Raw genomic sequence first — 21,695 nt, 5'->3', positions numbered from 1 at the left:
GTGGGATGCAACCAAAGCGCACCCTCAGACATCAGTTAAGGAAAAAGAGCCACTCTGTCTGGTCTGTCTTCGTATTTCCCCAAACCCGAAGCAAGCTTAGGACTTAGAAAGAGTTAGAGGCTGGCCGGGGTGGATGGCTGGGTAAGTGGACATAGTGCCAGTCGGGCAGATGAATTGGCAAATTAATAAGAGAACACATTACCTCACCTGAGTTTCTGGGCCCCAGTCTTTGCAAAAGGCACTGGGTGTCATTATTATATCAATGTTATAGCTCATTTTCATGATTCCAGCCACCTCCGCTGCCACTGCCGTGTGGTTGTGCTGTGCTAACTTGGGAGGGCACACATGTTCCCATCGGACTCTCACAACACCCCCACAAAGTGAGGGATGCTGTCTCCAGCTCACAAGGGCTGAGGAATGGGGACACGATCCCACAGCTCTAAAACAAGCATCGTGTCACAGCGTCCAGTGTTTGAACCCAGGCCTGTGTGATTCCGAAGCCCCGCCCCAGATGAGATCACAGTAGAGATCTGACTCCTGCCCACGAGTTGCCGACCGTGATGTTCTAGGCGCACGAGTTAGATGAAGGCTGCTCGCTGGCCTGAGTTCTTCCAGGAGAGGAAATGGCTGATCTTTTCTCTCTAACTCAGTAGCACCCTGGACAGCGCTGGGTGCTTCAAAGTGTGTCTTGAGGGAGGGAATGAATGCATGAGTGAATGAGTGAATGAATACTGGGTTGTGGCAGCCTCTTCCCTCCACGTGGGGTGGTGCCCTGAGTTGCTCACTTGGCCCTTGCCTTTCAGCCCTCGGAGTACAACCAGTGGAAGTTCACCAACAGTCCCACATTCCTGGAGGTGCTGGAGGAGTTCCCGTCCCTGCAGGTGTCTGCCAGCTTCCTGCTCTCCCAGCTCCCTGTTCTGAAACCCCGGTACTACTCCATCAGCTCCTGCAGGGACCGCACACCCATGGAGGTCCACCTCACTGTGGCCGTGCTCACCTACCGCACCCGAGGTAAGGCCGGGGCAGAGGCTCTGGCGCATTCCGGCGCTGCTGTTTCCTGGGCAGCTGTTCAACATGGCGGAGCCTTGGCCTCCCCATCATTTAAACACCCACCCTCCAGAGTTGTCGTTACAGTAGGAGGTGTGCGCGAGAGACTACTCAGAAGCAGGCCCTGAGCTAGATTCTCAGTAATCGTGTGAGATGGGTGTGCCGTGAGCATTTTACAGGCGGGGGAACAGGCAAGAAGAGCTTAAGCCACTTGTTCAAAGTCACACCATTAACAAATAGAGAACTGAGATTCAAACCTAGGTAGTCTGCTTAGTCCAAATTCTTGTTTTTTTTTCAAATTTAATTTATTTATTTTCAGAGAGAGGGGAAGGGAGAGAGAAAGAGGAAAGAAATTTCGATTGGTTGCCTCCCACACACCCCCAACTGGGAGCCTAGCCCACAACCCAGGCATGGGCCCTGACCAGGAATCGAACCTGTGACCCTTGGGTTCACAGGCTGGTGCTCAATCCACTGAGCCATACCGGCCAGGGCCTGAGTCCACATTCTTAACCACCCTGCTCCACTTTCAAGCCCTACTACTTTTGGGACAATGTAACGAGATTGAGTGTGGAAAGTGCCCACTGCTTAGTGGGAGCCCAGCGATTCTTAGTCTTCCCGATAGTCCAGCCGAGGTACCGGGTGGTTCTGCTCTGACTGTTCATCGCTCCACTCACTGACTCGACAAGGATTGTTTCGTGCTTCTGTATACTCGGCACCCTGGCGGGCGTGGAGACACAGCCCCCGTTGCCCCTGCCCCTGTGAGCTTCCCGGCTGGAAGGGTGCAATGAAAAGACACCCACCGAAATAGACAGTCATCACTGTGTCAGTGCTGAGAAGGAATGCACAGGATGAAGACTTCAGATGGCGGCTGGGCCGACGTAGATGGGAAGGTCTCAGTCCTTGTGCAGTTGGGCTTGGCTCCTCCAGTGGAAGGACTGGGCCCCTGCCTTGCCCTTGGTAACGGAGCACTGCCTGGGGCGGCAAAGCTGGGAAGCTGCCCCCCACCTCAAGGCCGCCGGTGCCCTGACCTGCACGAGCACCCAGTTCTGAGGACTGGGCGGAGACCGTCTGCTGTGCCGGAGGATATCGCACGGGCCCAGTCTCAGTCCTCAGATCAGGGGAGGGGAGGCGGGCGTGTCCTGCGGGAGCAAGATTCCATCCAGAGGAAACCGAAGGGCCTTCTCAAGTTAGCGGAGGCCCCTTTGAATTCTGGGTCATGGGGAAGGGAATGTACCCCAGGGAAAGCTGGGGTTTCCACAAGCCCAGGAGGAGCCACACGCAGGTGTCCGAACAGACTGGAATGCTCAGGAGGTTGTCCATCACCCAGTGTGTCTATCGGGAAAGGCTATGTTTGGGAAGACACTCTGGGACGGTGACTGTGGTCACCCTCAGGGGCCACTTTGGGCAGCTGTCATCGGAGCTGAGTGGTGGGCTGGGAGGGTCCTTCAGTCAGGGAAGCTGAGCTGTGGCCTGACTCTCTTGCTACCCAAGTGACCTTGTACGAGTCACAGTCCCGCTGAGACTCAACTTCAGCAGTGGTAAAAGGAGAGGCTTCTACACTGTCTAAGGCCCTTTCTACTTTCAGCAGCTCTGCTATTTAGAGGGTGGATCTCGGAATTGAGAGAAAACAGCTCCCACATTAGAGCCCAGAGAGTGTCTGAGCAGGCAGTTCGAGTGCAGCCCAGCGGGGAGCGCCATTGGGGCAGTTCACACACCGGTTGGCGGTGCAAATTGGTCAGGTCTGTTCTGTCCTTGCAGATGGCCAGGGTCCCCTGCACCACGGTGTCTGCAGCACGTGGCTTAGCAGCCTGAAGCCCCAAGACCCAGTGCCCTGTTTTGTACGAAGGTGAGCATCCCTGCCATGCTGTCTGTTGTGGGGCCACTGGCCCTAGGAGCCTCGGGCGGAAACAGAGGGGTCTGGGGTTTAGGTGCCAGTCTAGACCCCTTGGTCCACAAAGAAGGCACTGGGCTCACACCGGGCCTGTCCATTCTACTTCCCGGCTGTAGAACATGGCCAAGTCTGCAGCGCGGATGGAGGTAGAGCCCAGAGGACAATGAGGCTCAGCCTCTCTCAGAAGGACACTGGCACAAGGTTCTGGTGTGTGTGGTCAGGGAGACGAAGCGGCCTGTGGGACTTGGGAATCAAATTCGAGCTCACTGTCATCTCCACATCCCCCAACACTCCCACCCCAACCACACCCCTAGCTCCTCAGCCCCTGTCCTGCGTGTGCACGCAGCCCACGGAGCCTGAGGACGATGGTCTCTCTTTCTGTCCCCTTCAGTGCCAGTGGCTTCCAGCTCCCTGAGGACCCCTCCCAGCCTTGCATCCTCATTGGGCCTGGCACGGGCATTGCCCCCTTCCGCAGTTTCTGGCAGCAGCGGCTTTATGACATTGAACAAAAAGGTACTGCTGGCGGGCCGGGGGGGAGGGGGGCCTCTAGGGGGGAGGGGTGGGGGACCAGGTGGCCAGCACCTGCCTGGGAGTAGAACTGAGCTGCAGGAGAGCTGTGCCACTGCCCACAGACGTTTCCTGGCCCCTATCCGAGGTCTGCCTCAGCCTGTGTGGGCAAGGGATCTGAATGCCCTGGCCCTCAGCATCCTCAGCTATAAAGTAAGGAAAGTAGTAGATAGGATTCTTGTGGAGATGAAATGAGAATTCAAGCTGGGTACCCAGTTTGTCTGGTCTTGATGCCTGCCCTCTTGTGGCCACCCTGGTAACTGCAACCTGCTGGGTCTTCCAGGGCTCCAGAGTGGCTGCATGACCCTGGTGTTTGGGTGCCGGCGCCCAGACGAGGACCACCTCTATCGGGAGGAGATGTTGGAGATGGTCCAGAAGAGGGTGCTGCATGAGGTGCACACAGCCTACTCTCGTCTGCCTGGCCAACCCAAGGTAATGCGGCTCCCCCATGAGAGGGAGGAGCATTAAAAGCACAGGCTATACTATGATGGGTGTCCTGGCATTCCACACCCCACTCATGTCTCTGAACTTTCATCTCCTCTGCTCTAAAATGTAGGCTGTTATACTATCAGAGAGATGCTGTGAAGCTATGAAACTATTCAGTTCACTCTTCCAAGAGATAGGCTATGAGGTGTTCAGGACCAAGTCGTCAAGGCCACGTGGTGGGTTAATCTCCTGGGCCCAGCCTGCTGAAGGCCCTCCCTGGCTGGGATGCACAACTGCCCAGGGAGAGGCTGTCCAGGCCCGCTTTATGCTCCACCACGGCAAGGCTGGAGGGCACTCGCTGCTCCACTGATGGGCTCTGCTGCCCCAGGGCACTTTGACCAGGACCCTGGGGAGTCAGATCAGGCTCTTGGCCCCTCCCTAATGAACTGGTCCTATCAGGGCTCCTCCCAGAGCCAGTGCTCCATGGCCAAGGCTGGGTCACTGGGAGCCCAGTGGACTCCTGGACTTCCATGTCACTGGGGAGCCCAGGGCTCTGTGCCCTGCTCTGCATAAGAGTGGAGGTCCCATAGACCAGCCCCCCAGTGAGAGAATCCCTTTTCTGGGGTGTGGCAGGTGGGCCTCAGGGCCCTGCATAGGGCAAGTGGCTTCATGGTGCCTCTTTGAAGCATGTGAATCCAGAGTACATCAGGGAGCCCCCCTGGACCGTCTGCTCCTGGAGGGCTGGGGCGTGACCAGGATTCCTCTCTCCAGCCTAGACCTGGGCTGGGCAGGTGCCAGTGCACGTCCTCATGCTCAGCCTGGTCCCTGTGCAGAGTCCTGGTGGGGAGGGTGCTCACCCTGCCGCCCGTCATGCCTCCTCACCAACTCCCTGTGGCCACCACGTTTGACTACAAGCTTTGTCCCCTCACCACCCAGCAGCCAGGGTCTGGACTCACCATCTCCTCTGGTTTCAGGTCTATGTTCAAGACATCCTTCAGCAGCAGCTGGCCGATCAGGTGCTCCACGTGCTTCACAAGGAGCAGGGCCACCTCTATGTCTGTGGGGACGTGCGCATGGCCCGGGATGTAGCCCACACACTTAAGCAGCTGGTGGCAGCCAAGCTGAGCCTGAGTGAGGAACAGGTGGAGGACTATTTCTTCCAGCTTAAGGTATGGCAGCTGGTGCAGGTGCACCAGCTAGATGCAGGTCATGGGCATGGGACAGGGAGCCAGGGCTAGGGGCATCAGAACTAGGGGAGTCAGGATCAGGACAGTCCTGGATGTCAGGAGAATCCTAGAGGTGGCTGGAGGGTCAGAGCCGGATGCGCTGTTAGAGGCTTGATGTGCATCCTGGTCTGATTGTTCAGTTAAACAAAGTCAAACACACTGCTTTACAATGAGACTTTCAGAGCCTCTAACATGTTTCTGGGCATCATGATGCTTCAAAACTGGGAGAAACTGTGTCACACACAAAATGTATTTATCTCAGAGCCCATGTTTCAGGAGCATCTTGTGGGATAAGCACTAGGCAGGCTGTTCTGTGCATCCTAAAGCCTGGAGACATGTTCAGGTGGTCCACGGCAGAGCAGGCAGTGGGGGTTACAGAGTCTCAGTCAGAGTCAAGTGCAATCTAAGCATGGCCGTGGGGAAGGCAGATGGCTCAGCAGTGTATGTGTGGTAGGGAAGCTGGGAGGACGCAGGGCACTGGTTCCAGCCTGGGCCCGATGAGTGAGGGGTGGCTGCACCAGCAGAGCTGACATGAGCTTTCTGTTTTTTCCTGAAGAACCAGAAGCGCTATCATGAAGATATCTTCGGAGCTGTATTTCCCTACAAGGTGCAAGAGGATGGGGCTGCCGGGAAGTCTAGTGAGCCCAGAGCTTCAACAGCCCGTGGAAGTTAAAGCTGCCACGGTTGAATTTCATGATGGACCCAATTCTCCATTCTCAGAGGCCACAGGGAGATGGTGGAAAATTATATCGCCAAGCCACACATCTTATTTGTCCATCTCCTTCCCCCTTTGTTTGACTGGCTACCAAGTAGCAGCCTGGACTGAGGGAACCTCTTGTCGCCTTTGAGCCCACCCTTCCCCAGATAATGGAATATTGGGATGTCCCTGGTCCCTTAAAGAAAAGCTGCAATGCCAGGCCTGGCCAGTGGGTGAGAAGGATGGAGCCTTCTTCTGATTGCACCACTGTCAGGGACCACCAGGAGGCGCTGCCTCACCACTCTGTATTTAGCCCCACTCTTTTCTGTACAGTTATTTATGCTTTTGTATTTAAAAACAAAACCCTAGTCAGCCCCTGAGGACCATCTAAACCCTCCCTGTAAGACTCCTTGATGGAGGTATTTATATGAAATGCATTTTATTTTAACCACATTGTGTGTGTGCGTGTGTGTGTCACAAGGAAACAGCCCTGAGTTATATAGACCTGGACACTGGTGCTGGCCCAGCCTGGCTCTGCGGCTTCTCTGAACCGGGTACGAGGGCTGCACACGAGGTGCACGTCTGGGAACCTGTGATGGGGGAGGGAGCACCGGCCTCAGCCCAGCCTCACACAGGAGGCACCTTGGGCAGGGAAGGGGCGGGGGCGGCAGGGGTGCGGTGCTGCCCAGGGTGCCAGCTCTTCAGCAGAGAGTCCCCCGACATTTGCCTTCTGACAAAGCCGCTGCATTTTGTCCGGGGCCACTGCTTCATGAGACTTTGGCCAATATCATTTGGCACCTGGATGACAAGGCAGGTGAGGTCAGGCTACAGTCAAGGCCTTGGCAGTACATGAAGAATACACGTGTTCCGTGGGGAAGGCTTCTCAGGGGACTGACCCATGTGTCCTTCTCCCAGTGGGAAGGAGGAAGGCACTCAGCCAGGGGTAAGTGAGGGTCGGGTGAGATCTGGCTACCGGCTGGAGTTTGGCCTGTGTTACCTTGGCTCCCTGGTCCCCGGACTCAGATGGGGTGGTGGGGGGAGAGGGGACAAGCCAACCTGCAGTGCGGTGGTGTTGCTTGGCACAGTGGTCACCTAGCCCAGAGTCTCTTGCACGCTAACCTGAACACTAAACGCCTGGGGTGTCTCTCCAATGCAGACTCTGATTGAGGTGTGTGGTGGTGCCCAAGATTCCTCATTTCAAACCAGTTTTAAGGGGCAGTGGCTACTCCTGGCTCTGGGTCTATGCTTTGAGCCCGAGCCCTGGTTCCTGAGGCCCTGGGTTCCTGATGGAGTATCATGGTGGGTTGGCATCATGTGGACAACACCTGGGTCCCCCTGCACTGGCCCAGGGGCTGGCACACCCTTCACACTGAGCCACTTTCCCCAGCACCACTTCCCCCCTAACACTGGGGGACCCACAGTGGAACCAACAACAAGCTCTCCTCTGGGTCAGCTCCACTTCACCCTTCCTTCCACCTCCTCCCACTGATGACCTGCCCTGCCCTCTGGCTTCCTGGCCCTGCCCTGGCCCTCACAGGCCCCCACCCAGGCCTGGGCCCATCTCAGAAGCACGGGGCTGCCTCCTTGCTTGGCTGCAACTCTGCTAACAAGCTTCCTGTCAGATGTTCCTTGCAAAGAGCCTGAGTCCAGCTGCTTTCTCCCACACACCTGTGGGATGTGTGGGGACCCACTGAGAGCAGAAATGGGTCAGGACACTCTCACCCAAGTGTGCCTGGGCTCCCTCCTTGGCCAGACCTCCCCAAATCCAGGAACCCAAGTGCCTCCAACACACTTGATAAACCACAGCCATCCCCTGTACGTGGGCACCAGGGGTATTTCTTTCTCACTTTATTTGAAGGACAATGGAAAAGGGGGGCCTCCAGCTGAAGAGGGTCCTGTCTGTTGGTGGAGACAAGCAGGTGTCAATCAGGGTCACTTTCCTGGAGAGGGAGGGTTGGTGATGATACAAGGAAAGGTTAAGGTTGGAGAAAGAGGAGGAGCTAAGGAGACCACCTCCCGTGTGAGTGACCAGCTGGTGGGTTGAGCCTGAGGTGGACTTGAAAGGAGGCTGGGACATGGGATCCAAGGTAGACAAGGGTTCAGCTGGGAGCTTGGGAAGGCCCACGGCCCTCCCTTTGTGCTCAGGGGACAGAACATGGGGCTTCAGCCTGCACACACCACCCCCTTCCTCAGATGTTTGGATTGGGCACCTGGAGCCCCAGGTGGTGCCCAGGCTGAGGGAGGCAGTGCCATCCAGCTGCCGTCTCCACCTCAGGGGGCTGCAGCCAGAGGCAGGGCCACACAGGGACCTGGTTCTTCCAGATCCTCGGTGGACCGGGAAGGACTGGGAAGGGCTGGGAAGGGCTGGGGCAGGGACAGGAAAGGTGGAGGTGATGAGCAGACCCAGACAGCGACGTGCTCTAGGCCAAGTCCCCAGGGTCAGGAATTCCGCCTATGTTTGCACGTGGGTCACCTGCACATCACCTGCCACTTCCAGGACATTGATGGCAGGCAGGTCCATCACACGGTGGTTGTAGTCAAACAGCTGCTGACCGTTCACTGCCACCTTGAAGCCGGTGTCCCCACACGTGATCCCCACCTGGACAGACAGACGGCCGTGTCATTTCCAGTGTACTTGGAAAGTCAGCAAACCTAAATGCAGGCTGGGGTCTCCTCCCCTTCCTGCCTTTGACTTCCATCCATTAAGGAGGCCCCACGCCCACATCCAGTCACACGGGATTCACTGTTCACAAACACCCTCTCCTTCTTATCCTTTTGCATGTTCTGTTCCCTGGCATAGAATGCCCTTCCCCCAGGCGCCGCACCACACACCACCCCACATGGGCAACTGCTCATCCCCCTCAGGGTTCACCCCTCTCCAGCTGGCCTTCCCTGCGTTCTGCCACCGCCTGACCCCTGCTACTCAAGTCAGGAGCCCCCTCAGGTCCTGTCCCCGCCCCCATCCTCACTCTCCCACTGGACCCTGAGCCTCCAGGGGCAGGGGCTCTGCCTTGTGCCCCCCATGTCCCTGGTACCCGCACCCAGGAGTGCTCCAGGCCGGCACTCCTGCAGCGGCCCCTCCTAACTTGTCGTTTTTTGCCCAAATACCCTCTGCGAGGCGGTGGGAGCACATGTGTGAAAACGCCGTCATCCCCCACACACCCGGCACGTGCAGCACGCTTCCTGTGGGCCGGGCTCTGTGCGGAGCCTGTCCCAACACGAGGTAGGTGCACTCTCACATCTCCAAGGTCACTGTTGCTAGTAGTCCCATGTTTCCAATGGAAAGACAGAGGCTCAGAGCAGCCTCGTCACTTGCTCACAGTCACACAGTGTCTCTGAGTCGAAGGAGATTGCTCTGAGGCTGAAACACTGAGACTCACTCTGTCAAAATCCAGACTCCTTTCCGTGGCCCTCAAGGCCCTACAAGGGTGGTGTGCTACCTGGGGGAGGAGTGTCAGGGCCTATTCAAAACACAGATGCCCAGGCTCCCCCTGCTTGGCCCGGGCTGGGGCCAGACCTGGGCCTTTCCCTGTCAGGCTCTCTGGGTGACTTGAATGTGTAGCAGGGGTTGGGAGCCCCTGCTGTGCTCTCCTGGCCTCCAGCCTCCCTGGCTCCCCGGTCCTGCACAGTCCACGCCTGTGAGCAGCACTTTTGCACTAACAGCTGCTCCCTCCCCCATCTCTGGGAATGCACCCCTCAGGTCTTTGTGGGGGTCTCCTTCTATCCCGGAGGTCTCCACTGCACTGTGGCCTCTGAGAGCTGTCCCCATCTCAGGGGGTGTGGCCCCCGCCCAGGCCTCGCTCTACCCCAGCAGGCTCTTTTACTTTCAGCGAAGCACCTGTGGTGACCTGCGGTGATTCTCTGCCACCTCAGCTGTGAAGTTCAGGGGCGGGATGTTGTCTGCTGGCTTCATGGCTCTCTCCCCTCCCCCAACACCTGGACTAAGCGGCCTTGGTGACAGAGCTCATGAGTGATGAATGAATGAGTGAGTGAACGAATAAATGAATGACACCTCATTCTTGGGCTCGATCTGCCACTTATTGGCTGTGTGACCTCAGGTGAGGACCCTGCACTTGAGTTGTCTCTCACCTGTGAACAGCAGATAACACCACCTCTTTATGGGGTGTTGTGGACCTCTCTGCCTGGTTTCAGAAATTGTAACTACCCTCCGTGGCTAAGGATGAGCGAGCGGACCTCCAGAATTCGAGCCACAGGAGACAAAGCTTGTCTCTGGTAGCAAATGCTGCCTCGGCTTCCTCCCTGCCCCCAAAGCACGGTCAGATGTCCATGATGGAAAAGTCTCCTCACAGTGAGGAGAAACCTAGGCCAGACTCAATCACTTGGGAGGCCATCGTGGAAGAACTCAGGGGGCTGCAACAAAGAGCGAGCAAGGGACCCTTGCCCCCTGGCTATGTGACATAGCCCGAGTCCCCAGGTCCTCTGGGAGAAGTGCTTCCTGGCTCTAATCCACTTAAGCCTGAAAACCTGATGGGGAGGGGCACAGCTCCTTGCTCTGCTAGAGTGGATCCCTGGGGAAATTCTGGCATCACAAAAATTTCTCAAAATCCCGTGAAAGCTGCTCTGCTAAAAGTGCTTTCATTCATATGTTAAGGGTCCGAGCAGGAAACCCTAAAGTTGTTGCAAACCCTCTTCCTGACAGACTCTGACTCAGACTAAGTCCTCAGATTTCTTTGAAATGTTATGTACTGTTTGATCTTTGCCACCCTGTATTCCTGTGTATTACGACCCAATAAAAGCCCTTGGAGGAAGGGTCTTGAGGCCTTTTTCCTCGGAGAAACTGGCCACCTCTCCTCCCCAAGCAGATGATGTCTCGGTAGTGTTTAATTTCATCCGTGGCAGACAGGGGAACTTGGGGGCAAAGTTGCCCTCACAATGGGGGACAGTAATTCTAAGAGCATAACAACAAATATTTGGTGACCACATTCTCTTCTTCTGGGCCCAGCCCTCACCCCAGAGGCCTCAGCTCCCAAACACTGACGCCCCCACCCCCTGCCTTACTTGCCCATCAGAGCCCCTCAGAGCTCCAGGCTGCAGCACCTACCGAGAAGCCCTGGCCTCTGGAGAAGGGCATTGTTTTCGATATGGAGTACTGCTCATGCCCCCAAGAGCCATTGATCAGCGTGTTGCAGACCACGGTGTTTTGGTCAAAACGAGGGTTCAGGTGGAAGGCGATGTCACTCCCAGATCGCAGGTTGATGTGGAACCTGAGGGTGGGCAGTTGACATGAGTCTCCTCTTTCCACTGAGCTCTGGACCCTGCCCCTCCCCATCCTGCACAGAGCCAGGGGAGAGGCAAGAACAAGCTTGGGGTAGCTCTCTTCCCCAAGAGCCCAGGCTTACCTCCGAGCGCTGGGCAGGACAGTGCCTGACACGGTGATGCTCTTGCAGGGGCACATCCCACCCAGGATGGCAGTGAAGTAGGGTAACGGCTGTTGGGAAGAGAGGACCAGCTCAGCCAGTGGCAGCCAGAGCAGCAACCACTGTAGGGGGAACCTCCTGCCAATTTCCATGAATTCGGACTGTGCACTGAGTCTGACCACTGTTCCTGGGAGTCATATCTCCTTGAGAAAGAATCGAGGTGCCTTTACTTGGTTGTAAATGCCAAAGGGAAACTTTCCAGGGATCCTCAAAATAATTAATGGGCTCAAAATTTCATGAGTTAGACTTAGGCCTGACACAGGGGACACTGGGGCTAAGGAGGGACAGTCACGTAATGTGCTCATGATGAAGGGACACTTGAAGGTGAAAGCTCCTTTCAACGACTTCTCATTTACTTGGGTGTTGAACTTCAGCTTCCTCAAGGACTGCATTTCATTTTGTGAGCCTCCCTTCACCTCCCACGCTGCCCAGCGCACACCAACCCTCCACCCTCCCTGAGAAATCACTTACATAGGTGGGGTTGGCGTACATCTCAGGTGGGATCACAGGGTTCTGTTGAAAAGAGACCAGGACACTGAGTGTGGGGTTGCGCCCGCACACTCTGAGGGGATGCTCCAACGTGAAGCATCAGCCCCTGGGCCCCCCCCTCACCCCCTCTCGGGGCGGCCTGGGTGGAACTTCCTGCCACAGTCCGAGACCCACCACAGCCGCCCGGCCTGGGCCCTCCACAGGCAGCTCTGCTCCCTCCAGGGCACCCGTCTGACTTGCACCAGCAGGAGGAAGAGAAGCAGTGACTTTTGTCTGTGACCAGCAGTGACATCCCAGGGATGTGAGCATGCAGGGCCTCAGACCCAGATGCTGGGGCCACTGCTCTCTCCTCTCAGTCACGGAAGGGCCGATTTCCTGGCAGTCTTCAGGGTCCTGCCTAGAGGTCGGGAGACAGGGCTAGGCCCTACAGGCGAGCGGGTAGGCAGCCTGATTCCAGAGGCCCTGTGTCCCCAGCAGGCACCGGCCACAGAGGGCAGAAGGGGCACAGCCCAGGGGAAGTGCGAGGCTCTCAGTCAGAGGGCACCTCTGCCCAAAGGTTGGAGGCACTTCTTGTGGCCAATTTCCCCGTCTGGTCCTGGTTATCGTTGCAACAACCCTGGCCATTTATTAGCACCACCTCCACAGATGAGGACACTGAGGCACAGGAAGGTTTGGGAACAGCCCAAGGCCATGCAGCTGGTCAGAAATGCAGTGGGGTTTGAGCACCAGCAAAAACAGTTTTAATTTGACCAGCACACAGCTGATTCTCACAATGAGATAGAACATCCTCGCTCCAGGCTCGCTGAGTGCTTCCCCGGACCAAACGGCCAGCCCTGTCCTCCTTGTGCCTCCACTTCCATCCTAGCCCCTGAGGAGGCTGGGCCAGATGGGCTGCTGGGGGGCAGGAGTGTGGGGTGAGGTCCCCAGAGGTGCTCAGCTCTTCCGCAGAACAGCCGGGTCGTGTCACCTCCCAGCACTCTTTGGAGGAAGAGGAAGGTCACTGCTGGGAGTTGGGGGGACACCAGAAGGGGAGACCATGTGGGGTGGTTGGGTGCTCCAGGCCCCTTTGGGGGCAACACCCATCCTCATTTTTGTTTTGACTATAAGGAAAACTAGCCTGTTTTAACTGCTCATGGTGGGTTTTCCTTCGGATTTAAAACACTGTGTGTCCAGGGATTGAAGAGTAGAAACCAGCCACCAGGATAAGAATGTGTCAGGGCCTGGGAGGAGCCCTGGCATCCCCCATCTTACAGGAAGGGGGCCTGAGGTCACACATTCTGACCCTGGTGCACCAGCCAGGCCTGGCTCAGCTTTCTCCAGCCCAACCACCAGCCCTTCCTTAAGGAGAGCTCAGGGGCTGGTGACTGTGGGGGAAAGCAGGCCATGCCAGGGGCCCTGCTGAGGTGGGCTGCAACTCGAAGCCCAGGCAGCAACTGCCCCCACCGACCTGTGCCCCCAGCACTCTGCTGCTGCTGCCCACCCGCCTGTCTCGTGGCCCCACCCAGAAAGACTCTGTCAGTCCATCTCCCCCGCCCCTCAGGAACAAGGCTGGGGGAGGCTTCTAGAGACACTACGGGGTCGGGACCAGGACGGGGTCACCTCACAGGCCCCCTGGGCCTGGGGCTGCCACTTGCCTGCCTTCCCCCATCACTGCTCCCTCTGTGGGCCCCTCCCTCCTCTGGAGGTAAATACAGGCACCTCCCTTCTCTGCCACTTACCATCCGGGCACATTTGGCCTCAGTGTCTCAGAGCCTCAGTTTCCCCATGAATGCCGTGGGGATCATAAAGCTCAGAGGGTCCAAACAACCCACCTGCACACAGGGCCCTCACACCTGGCACAAAGGTGCAAACCAGCCCGTGTCCCACTCTGCAGGGACGGCCCCGCTCCTCCCTCCCTCCCCAGAGGGCCCCTCTGCAGCCTCCCTGAGCTGTGCTCAGCCCACAGGGAGCAGACCCCTCAGGACTCTTCCCTGCTGCCCCCACACCCCTCATCAGACTAAACCCTGAATCACCCACAGCGTGCCGGGCACTCTTCAAGCACCCAAGAATGGACCTCACCGAATTCTCACCCCGATTCTGGACATGGCTCTAGGATTCTCCCTATTCTACACATGTGGAAACTGAGGCCCAGAGAGGAAAAAGTAGCTTGGCTGTGGTCACCTATTTTCTAGGCAGTGGTGACTGAACCCAGGGAGGCCCCCTCCAGAGGAAGTGAGACATGCTGGGCTCTCGTGCTCCCCAGACGCCCTGTGTACTTCCCCTTTCACTCCAATAAACCATCACTGTCCTTGTGATGAGCTGTGCGCTCCTTCCCCCTGAGCACGAGGAAGGACGGGCGCCCACCGGGAGCTCAGTCAGCATTTGTCCAATGCACGGATCCGGACTGCCCCTCCTGGCACTTCTGTCCTTCTGTGTTCTCTTTGGGAAGCCCCCTCCACCCCTGCCACCCAAGTGTGGTGTCCTCAGAAACCCAGAGCTGCTTTCCTGGAGAGGCAGAAGCGTGGCCTGGCAGCACCACCCATGCCCACAACCTGGAAACTCATTGAGCTCAGGCTGAGAGGCTGGATGCTGCTCAGGTTCATCTCTCCACCACCTCTGTGGTCACAGCTGCTCCTCTCACCAGTCAGGCAGTCCTCTGCACTGGGGAGGGTCAACAGAGATATAGAAATCAAAGCAATTTGGCAGTAACCCAGTGGGGAAGAGCCAGGAAGAAGAGGAAATGTGTCTAGAGAAAGAGAAGGAAAGGGTTCTGGGGAAGGAAGGGTGTGTGAGGAAATCAGGAAGAGGAGAGTAAATACTCCCTCGCCAGCTGCCTTAAAATCCTGCTCCTCACGTGAAAACATCATCATGTACAAAGAAGTGTACAAGACAGAGTTTCTATCTGTAAATGCAAACCCTCACCATGGAGGCTGTGACTTCCCTGGTTATAGGGATGCCCTATGAGCTCCTGCGTTCCTGCTTGGACAGCTTACCTCTTTTTTCTGTGCCTTCTCCTCTCCTCTCTCCCTGTTTGTTAATGGCCTCACATTGATTAATGTACCAACTGACTATTGCCAAAAAAATCACAGAGAAATATTATTTTTTCAATAACTTCCCAATTAAAACCCCAGCTATCTGGATAGTAGTGACCTTTTAGCGATTTCGAGACGCAGACAAACTGGATGGAACCTAAATATGGGGCCGTGTCTCATGTGCCAGTCCTCGTGCACCCAGTCCGGTTCCTCCCCAGTGTCTCCTCTGGGAGCTGTGCCTGGTCTGTACCAGTGGAGCCCACTGGGGAAATGGGCCAATTCAGCTGCCGTTTCTTCACCAGGAACCTCTGGATCCTGAAAGTCTCATGAGAAGACATGGCAAAGAAGGATCAATGGACCACGATGGTGGAGACAGACAGACTCCTGTGTCCCTTCTCTTTCCTGGCTTCAGAATACAGAGATGAGAAGTCTCGGAAACAGTGGAACATTCCAAGTGACATGGAGGTCAGGGTGACACATTAAATAAACTGCCTTTTAATGGCTTCAGCACTGAGGTAAGGAAAACGGTTGAACCAAGACTTGGCGGAGGAGGGGCTAGGAGTGGTGATGATAAACTTACCCGAAGTCAAGCAGGTCCCTTCAGTGTGCTAGACAGGAATCCAATGTGCTACAGGTCAAGCCTGAGTGAGCAGGTAAGGGGTACCTGGGTGCCAAGTGGGTAGAAGGTGCCCCAGGGTCATGCATGTGTGTGCACCCCTCTTCTTTCTTGAACCTCGTCTAGATGCACCAGAATTTGCAAAGACTGGCTTCTTGGAGAGGCTCCTGTTTCCCCTCAGCCCAACCTCCACCCCCATTATATTCCTGGATCAACTAGAATTTAACTGACTTGAGGGGCAGACAGCACTGCTGGAGCAGAAAGGAGGGAAAGGAAGACAAATTCTTTGCAATCCTCTGCAACACCGGGGACACCAGGGAATATGTCATCATTGATTGAGATATGGAACAAGTGGAACTCTCATTCCTTGCAGGTTGGACTGTGAAACAATACAACTTTGGAAAACAACTCAAGAGGGGTGAGAACACACACCCATGTCCATGGCAGCGTTACTCGCCATGACTCCAAAGTGGAAAGAACACAGATGTGAATAAAAGGAGGAGGAAGGAGCACATTGTGGGGTTCACAGGATGCAGTGGCCCCAGCAATAGAAAGGAACTGGGACATAGGAAAAGCCAGGGAACTCAGAGTGGAACCGGGAACTTGGGAGGGCACGCAGGCATCTTCTGGGCACTGGAAGTGCTCTGGACTTGACCTGGGTGCTGGTCACACGGCTGTTTCACCTCATCCAGCACACTGGGATCTGTGCATTTATCATGTAAACACTGTCTCAACAAAGTCCTGTGGAAGACACCCAAGACTCCCAAAGCTCCGAGTGTCCTGGGGAGAACAGGGACAGCCTGAGTTCCAGCAGACAAGCAGGAGGCATCCCTGGTGCTTTGGAAGTGACTCACAGGAAGTCCAACTGACAAGGAGAGCCCCAGGGCCCCCTGCCCTAGCTGTGCAGGGTGGGGCATTCTCAGCCCAGCTGAGACCCTGGGGGGCATCCTCCAGGTGCAGTGCCAGGGCATGGTCAACCTCAGCAGGGTGGCATCGGCACCGTGCAGTCACATGACCCATTCCCAGCACTCAGGTCCAATCTTAGGAAGAAAGGGGGGGGGGGAAGCCCTAAGCAAAGTTTCTTCTCAGAGCTCTGTTATTCAAAATTTCCAACCCTTATCTGAGGATCTTGGTTCAACCATCCTGATCCAAAGATGTTAGGAACCACCCTCCCTGGTTTCAGAAGCTGTACCCTATGGCTAAGGCTGAGTAAGAGACCTTGGGACTATAAGTCACTACGGAGACAAAGCTTATCTTCCTCCTAGAAGCACCACCTCTGCCCCCTTTTACTTCACCCTGCCTGGCCCGAGGTGGATGACTGGTTAGCCAATGATGGGTAAGATTCCTCAAGGGAGGGACAACCTAAGACAGGCACGGTCATGAAGAGGCCCTCAGGGAAGGACATGGGGGACTATAAAATAGGGGGTCATGGACCTTCACCCCTCGGCTTTGACACAGCCTGAGTGCTCATGCTGTCTACAAGAAGTCACCTGATCTCTTGCTGCCTTACTTTCCCTGTCTGACTTAAGCCTGAAATAATGTGATGCATCCCTGGGCCATCAGGCCAAAGAAAGAATGCATAAAATCCTATGAAACCTGCTTTGCTAATACTTTCAATTTAAATGATAAGGGTCCAAGCATAATATGAGTTTCTTTCCCAAAGATGTATGGCCCTTTAGGTAACTGACCTGGACTCAGAATAAGCCCTCATAGTTCTTTGAGTATTATCTGTAAGAAGAAATCAGCGACATCCTCTCCTTTGTTATCTGTAAAAGGTAATCACCTACAGCAAACCTGAGGATAATGAATGAGAACCTTTTTTGATGTGTGCTATTTGAAAGCAATAAAAGCCTGTCCAGGCAAGGATCTGGGTGTTTCCCTCGCTCAGAAAGTGGCTGTGCTGCCCCTTTTTCTCCACAGGACTTCCACAGTCGGTGTGACTTTGTTCATCACAGCCACAACATATAAAGTCTGCATCAGACAGAGCTGTTCAAAACGTGTCTCTGCCACTTCTCACCCCTGAGAATGGCCACTACTGAAAACCAGAAGGTGAGAAATGTTGACCAGGATGTGGAGGAAGAGCCCTTTGCACTGTTAGTGGGCGTTCAATGGGGGTGGGGGAAGGGCAGCTATGCCACATGTAGTGTCATGGAGCCCTGGGCTGGGACCAGACCCCTCATTGGTTTGGGAGAGCTCAGTCCTCAAGAGGCTGTTCTAGTGCTGAGATTGGCATCCAGACCTTGGGAAGGGGTCCTGGGGCCTCCAGTGAGGGGGCAGAGGAAGGGGTGGGCTCCTTCCTGTCTCTATTGTGCCACAAACTCTTCCCCTGGTTCTAAGAGGCCCCCTGACCCAGGTCCCAACTTCTCCAGCCTGCCCTGCACAGGTCCTCTGCATGCCCACCTCCCTCCATTCTCCTCCCCTTCCCCTTCTCCTCCCGTGGGCGCACGGTTTCTTTCTGTCTGTCTGTCCCTTTGGTCCGGACCCAGCCTGACTGCTGATGACCACTTTTTAGCCTCTGCACTTCAGACAAAATGAGTGTCTTCCCTTCAGCCAGCAGCTTGGTCTTCAGTGCTTGCAGGGTCCTGGGTGCTGTCAGGAAGGAAAAGGAGAACTGGGCCTGATCCAGCCACAGCTACCTGACCCTCGAGGGGCAGGGGGATGAGACGCCCTGGAGGACCCAGTATTTCTCCTTGGAGGGGGGACTAGAGGGGCTTGGGCACAAGAACCAAGAGAAGTCACCTAGGGAGGTCAGTGTTGTCTCCCACTGTGTGTATTGCTCTTTCCAAAGTCACACTGTGCAGCAGGTCCGCGCTCACAGTGACTATGTAATACACAATTACTATGTACTGTACAGACTGTGGTTTGTGAGGGGGAGGTTTTGAGGCTGGTGTGGGTCCCACCCCTCACAACCTTGGCCCTTTTCCACAGGTCAGAACCCTGGCTATGGGACCTCAGGAGCCATGGGGAGGACAGGGAAGATGCCCCTGGGTTTTGGGCACAGCTTAGTTCACCGGGATTTTGAACACAAAGCCTGTTGGAGTCCCAGTGGGACCCTGGGAGGGGCTGTGGGGTGGTGCTCTAGGGAGCTTGGTCCCTCAGTGTGGTCTCAGCGCTGTTGACCACGTTGCTGGCAGTGTTGTCCAGTTCAATTTAGTGAATTCTCCTGTTTGAGTTACTTCACCTGTGTTTTGCAGTCTCTCTCTTTTAAGGAGAAAATGTGACTCTCGTGAAAATGCTTTTAAGGTGAAATTAATTGAAATGAATGGAATTGCACAGGAAACCAATAGCAACGAAAAGGAAACTGGGACTCAAATCAATGGAGTGGACCAGAAGGAAGCAAATAATGGCCAAACAGAAAAGAGTCAAGAAGCAAGAATTCAAAGAAATGAGGAGAGTCTTAGAAACCTCCAGGACATCTTTAAACACTCCAACACCCGAATTATAGGGGTACCAGAAGGGGGAAAGGAACAGCCACCAGTGGAAAACTTATTTGAACAAATAATAAAGGAAAATTTCCCCAAGCTGGCAAAGGAAATAGACTTCCAAGAAATCCAGGAAGCGCAGAGAGTCCCAAAGAAGTTGGACCCAAGAAGGAACACACCAAGGCACATCATAATTACATTAGCCAAGATTAAAATGAAGGAGAGAATCCTAGAAGCAGCAAGAGCTAAGGGGACAGTCACCTACAAAGGAGTCCCCATCAGACTGTCAGCGGATTTCTCAAAAGAGACCTTACAGGCAAGAAGGGGCTGGAAAGAGGTATTCCAAGTCATGAAATCCAAAGACCTACAACCAAGATTGCTCTATCCAGCAAAACTTTCATTTAGAATGGAAGGACAGATAAAGTGCTTCTCAGATAAGATCAAATTCAAGGAGTTCATCATCACCAAGCTCTTATTATATGAAATGTTAAAGGGACTTATCTAAGAAAAAGAAGTTAAAGAAACATGAACAGTGAAAGGACAGCCAACTCACAGTTATTAACAACCACACCTAAAACAAAAGCAAACTAACAGGACAGCTAGATCAGGAGTGGAAACATAGAAATGAAGATCTCAAGGAGGGTTAGCAACAGGGGAGTGGGAGAAGGAGAAGGGGGGAGAAGGTACAGAAAATAAGTAGCATAGACGGTAGATAGAAAATAGATGGGGGGGCAAGAATAGCATGGGAAATATAGAATCTAAAGGACTTGAGACACATGGTCATAAACTAAAGGGGGGGTAATGGTGGGGACGGGGGGTAGGGTGGAGGGGAATGAAGGGGTGTATAGAACAACTGTAACAGCATAATCAATTAAAAAATTTAAAAAAAATAAAAATAAATCCAGAGTGGACTCCGGATTTTGTTATCCATAGAGGGTCCTGAAACGAATCCCTTCCAGATAACAACGAATAGCTAAGTTCTGAGTGGGTCAAAAAGTTATACATAAAAAAATAATAATAAAATAAATAAAACAAAAACAACAACAAAAGCCTAGTCAGCCCCTGAGGGCCATCTAAACCCTCCCTGTAAGACTCCTTGATGGAGGTATTTATATGAAATGCATTTTATTTTAGGCCTGTTGTGTGTGTGCATGTGTGTGTCACAAGGAAACAGCCCTCAGTTATATAGACCTGGACACTGGTGCTGTCCCAGCCTGGCTCTGTGGCTTCTCTGAACCGGGTACGAGGGCTGCACAGGGGGTGCACGTCTGGGAACCTGTGATGGGGGAGGGAGCACTGGCCTCAGCCCAGCCTCACACAGGAGGCACCTCCGGCAGGGAAGGGGTGGAGGCGGCAAGGGTTCGGTGCTGCCCGGAAGACAGCTCTTCAGCAGAGAGTCCCCCGACATTTGCCTTCTGACAAAGCCGCTGCATTTTGTCCGGGGCCACTGATTCATGAGACTTTGGCCAATATCATTTGGCACCTGGATGACAAGGCAGGTGAGGTTAGGCTACAGTCAAGGCCTTGGAAGTACATGAAGGATACACGTGTTCCGTGGGGAAGGCTTCTCAGGGGACTGACCCATGTGTCCTCTCCCAGTGGGAAGGAGGAAGGCACTCAGCCAGGGGTAAGTGAGGGTCGGGTGAGATCTGGCTACTGGCTGGAGTTTGGCCTGTGTTACCTTGGCTCCCTGGCCCCCACTCAGATGGGGTGGTGGGGGAAGAGGGGACACCAGCCTACAGTGTCCTGGCAGTGCATGGCACAACGGTGACCAAGGACATGGTCACTTAGACTATTGCCTCTAGCACAGTAACTACCTCAGATGTCTCTCCATTTAGAGTCTGATTCAGGTGCGTGGTAGGGCCCGAGATTCCTCATTTCAAACTAGCTTTCAGGTGCGGTAGGTACTCCTGGCTCCGGGACTAGGCTTTGAGCCTGAGCCCTGGTTCCTGAGGCCCTGGGTTCCTGGTGGAGTATCATGGTGGGTTGGCATCATGTGGACAAGACCTGGGTCCCCCTGCACTGGCCCAGGGGCTGGCAGACCCACACACTGAGCCACTTTCCCCAGCACCGCCTCCCCCCTAACACTGGGGGACCCACAGTGGAACCAATAACAAGCTCTCCTCTGGGTCAGCTCCACTTCACCCTTCCTTCCACCTCCTCCCACTGATGACCTGCCCTGCTGTCTGGCTTCCTGGCCCTGTCCTGGCCCTCTCCTGGCCCTCACAGGCCCCCACCCAGCCCTTGGCCCATCTCAGAAGCATGGGGCTGCCTCCTGGCTGCAACTCTGCTAACAAGCTTCCTGTCAGATGTTCCTTGCAAAGAGCCTGAGTCCAGCTGCTTTCTCCCACACACCTGTGGGATGTGTGGGGACCCACTGAGAGCAGAAATGGGTCAGGACACTCCCACCCAAGTGTGCCTGGGCTCCCTCGTTGGCCAGGACCTCCCCAATTCCAGGAACCCAAGTGCCTCCAACACACTTGATAAACCACAGCCATCCCGTGTACGTGGGCACCAGGGGTATTTCTTTCTCACTTTATTTGAAGGACAATGGAAAAGGGGGGCCTCCAGCTGAAGAGGGTCCTGTCTGTTGGTGGAGACAGCAGGTGTCAATCAGAGTCACTTTCCTGTAGAGGGGCAAGTGTTGGTGATGGTACAAGGAAAGGTTAAGGTTGGAGAAAGAGGAGGAGCTAAGGAGACCACCTCCCATGTGAGTGACCAGCTGGTGGCTTGAGCCTGAGGTGGACTTGAAAGGAGGCTGGGACATGGGATCCAAGGTAGACAAGGGATTGGCTGGGAGCTCGGGAAGTCACACAATCCTCCCTTTGTGCTCAGGGGACAGAACCGGGGATCCAAGTGCCTGAC

The 21,695-nt window shown here is 55.0% G+C and overlaps 2 protein-coding genes across 3 annotated transcripts in view; one reads left to right on the top strand and one right to left on the bottom strand.

Annotated features, from left to right (window-relative positions):
* NOS2 (nitric oxide synthase 2) overlaps positions 1–6,271 on the top strand; it is a 28,189-nt gene extending 21,918 nt beyond the window's left edge. Inside the window, 6 exon segments of the mRNA XM_037162808.2 lie at positions 804–1,011; positions 2,806–2,893; positions 3,330–3,451; positions 3,789–3,937; positions 4,906–5,100; positions 5,714–6,271. Of these exon segments, the coding sequence (XP_037018703.2) occupies positions 804–1,011; positions 2,806–2,893; positions 3,330–3,451; positions 3,789–3,937; positions 4,906–5,100; positions 5,714–5,830 (879 nt within the window). The 3' untranslated portion in view covers positions 5,831–6,271.
* A 1,399-nt stretch (positions 6,272–7,670) lies between these two features.
* Positions 7,671–14,060, bottom strand: LGALS9 (galectin 9). Of its 2 annotated transcripts, none has more exons than XM_053662697.1 (5): positions 13,840–14,060; positions 11,764–11,805; positions 11,215–11,303; positions 10,917–11,079; positions 7,671–8,453 (listed from the first exon to the last, which is right to left on the bottom strand). In XM_053662697.1, exons 2-5 carry the CDS (start codon positions 11,782–11,784, stop codon positions 8,307–8,309), a joined length of 420 nt encoding a protein of 139 aa, XP_053518672.1. In that variant the 5' UTR covers positions 11,785–11,805; positions 13,840–14,060; the 3' UTR covers positions 7,671–8,306. The 2 variants fall into 2 exon arrangements, with proteins under 2 accessions (XP_053518672.1, XP_053518671.1); XM_053662696.1 differs by lacking the exon at positions 13,840–14,060 and adding an exon at positions 11,956–12,103.
* Between the last annotated feature and the right edge of the window lie 7,635 nt (positions 14,061–21,695).

This window comes from Artibeus jamaicensis, unplaced genomic scaffold (assembly GCF_021234435.1).
Source record: "Artibeus jamaicensis isolate MK-2021 breed Jamaican fruit bat unplaced genomic scaffold, CSHL_Jam_final contig_2790, whole genome shotgun sequence".
NCBI classification, from domain to species: domain Eukaryota; kingdom Metazoa; phylum Chordata; class Mammalia; order Chiroptera; family Phyllostomidae; genus Artibeus; species Artibeus jamaicensis.
The sequence above is the reverse complement of the archived record's forward strand: the minus strand, read 5'-3'. Positions and strand labels throughout refer to the sequence as shown.

Coding starts and splice junctions, on each gene's coding strand:
- LGALS9 (XM_053662696.1), bottom strand. CDS start 12,090: ATGCTCACATCCCTGGGATGTCACTGCTGGTCACAGACAAAAGTCACT. Junction 11,304..11,763: donor TGTACGCCAACCCCACCTAT/GTAAGTGATTTC, acceptor TCTTCCCAACAG/CCGTTACCCTACTTCACTGC. Junction 11,080..11,214: donor GTCCTGCCCAGCGCTCGGAG/GTAAGCCTGGGC, acceptor GCCCACCCTCAG/GTTCCACATCAACCTGCGAT.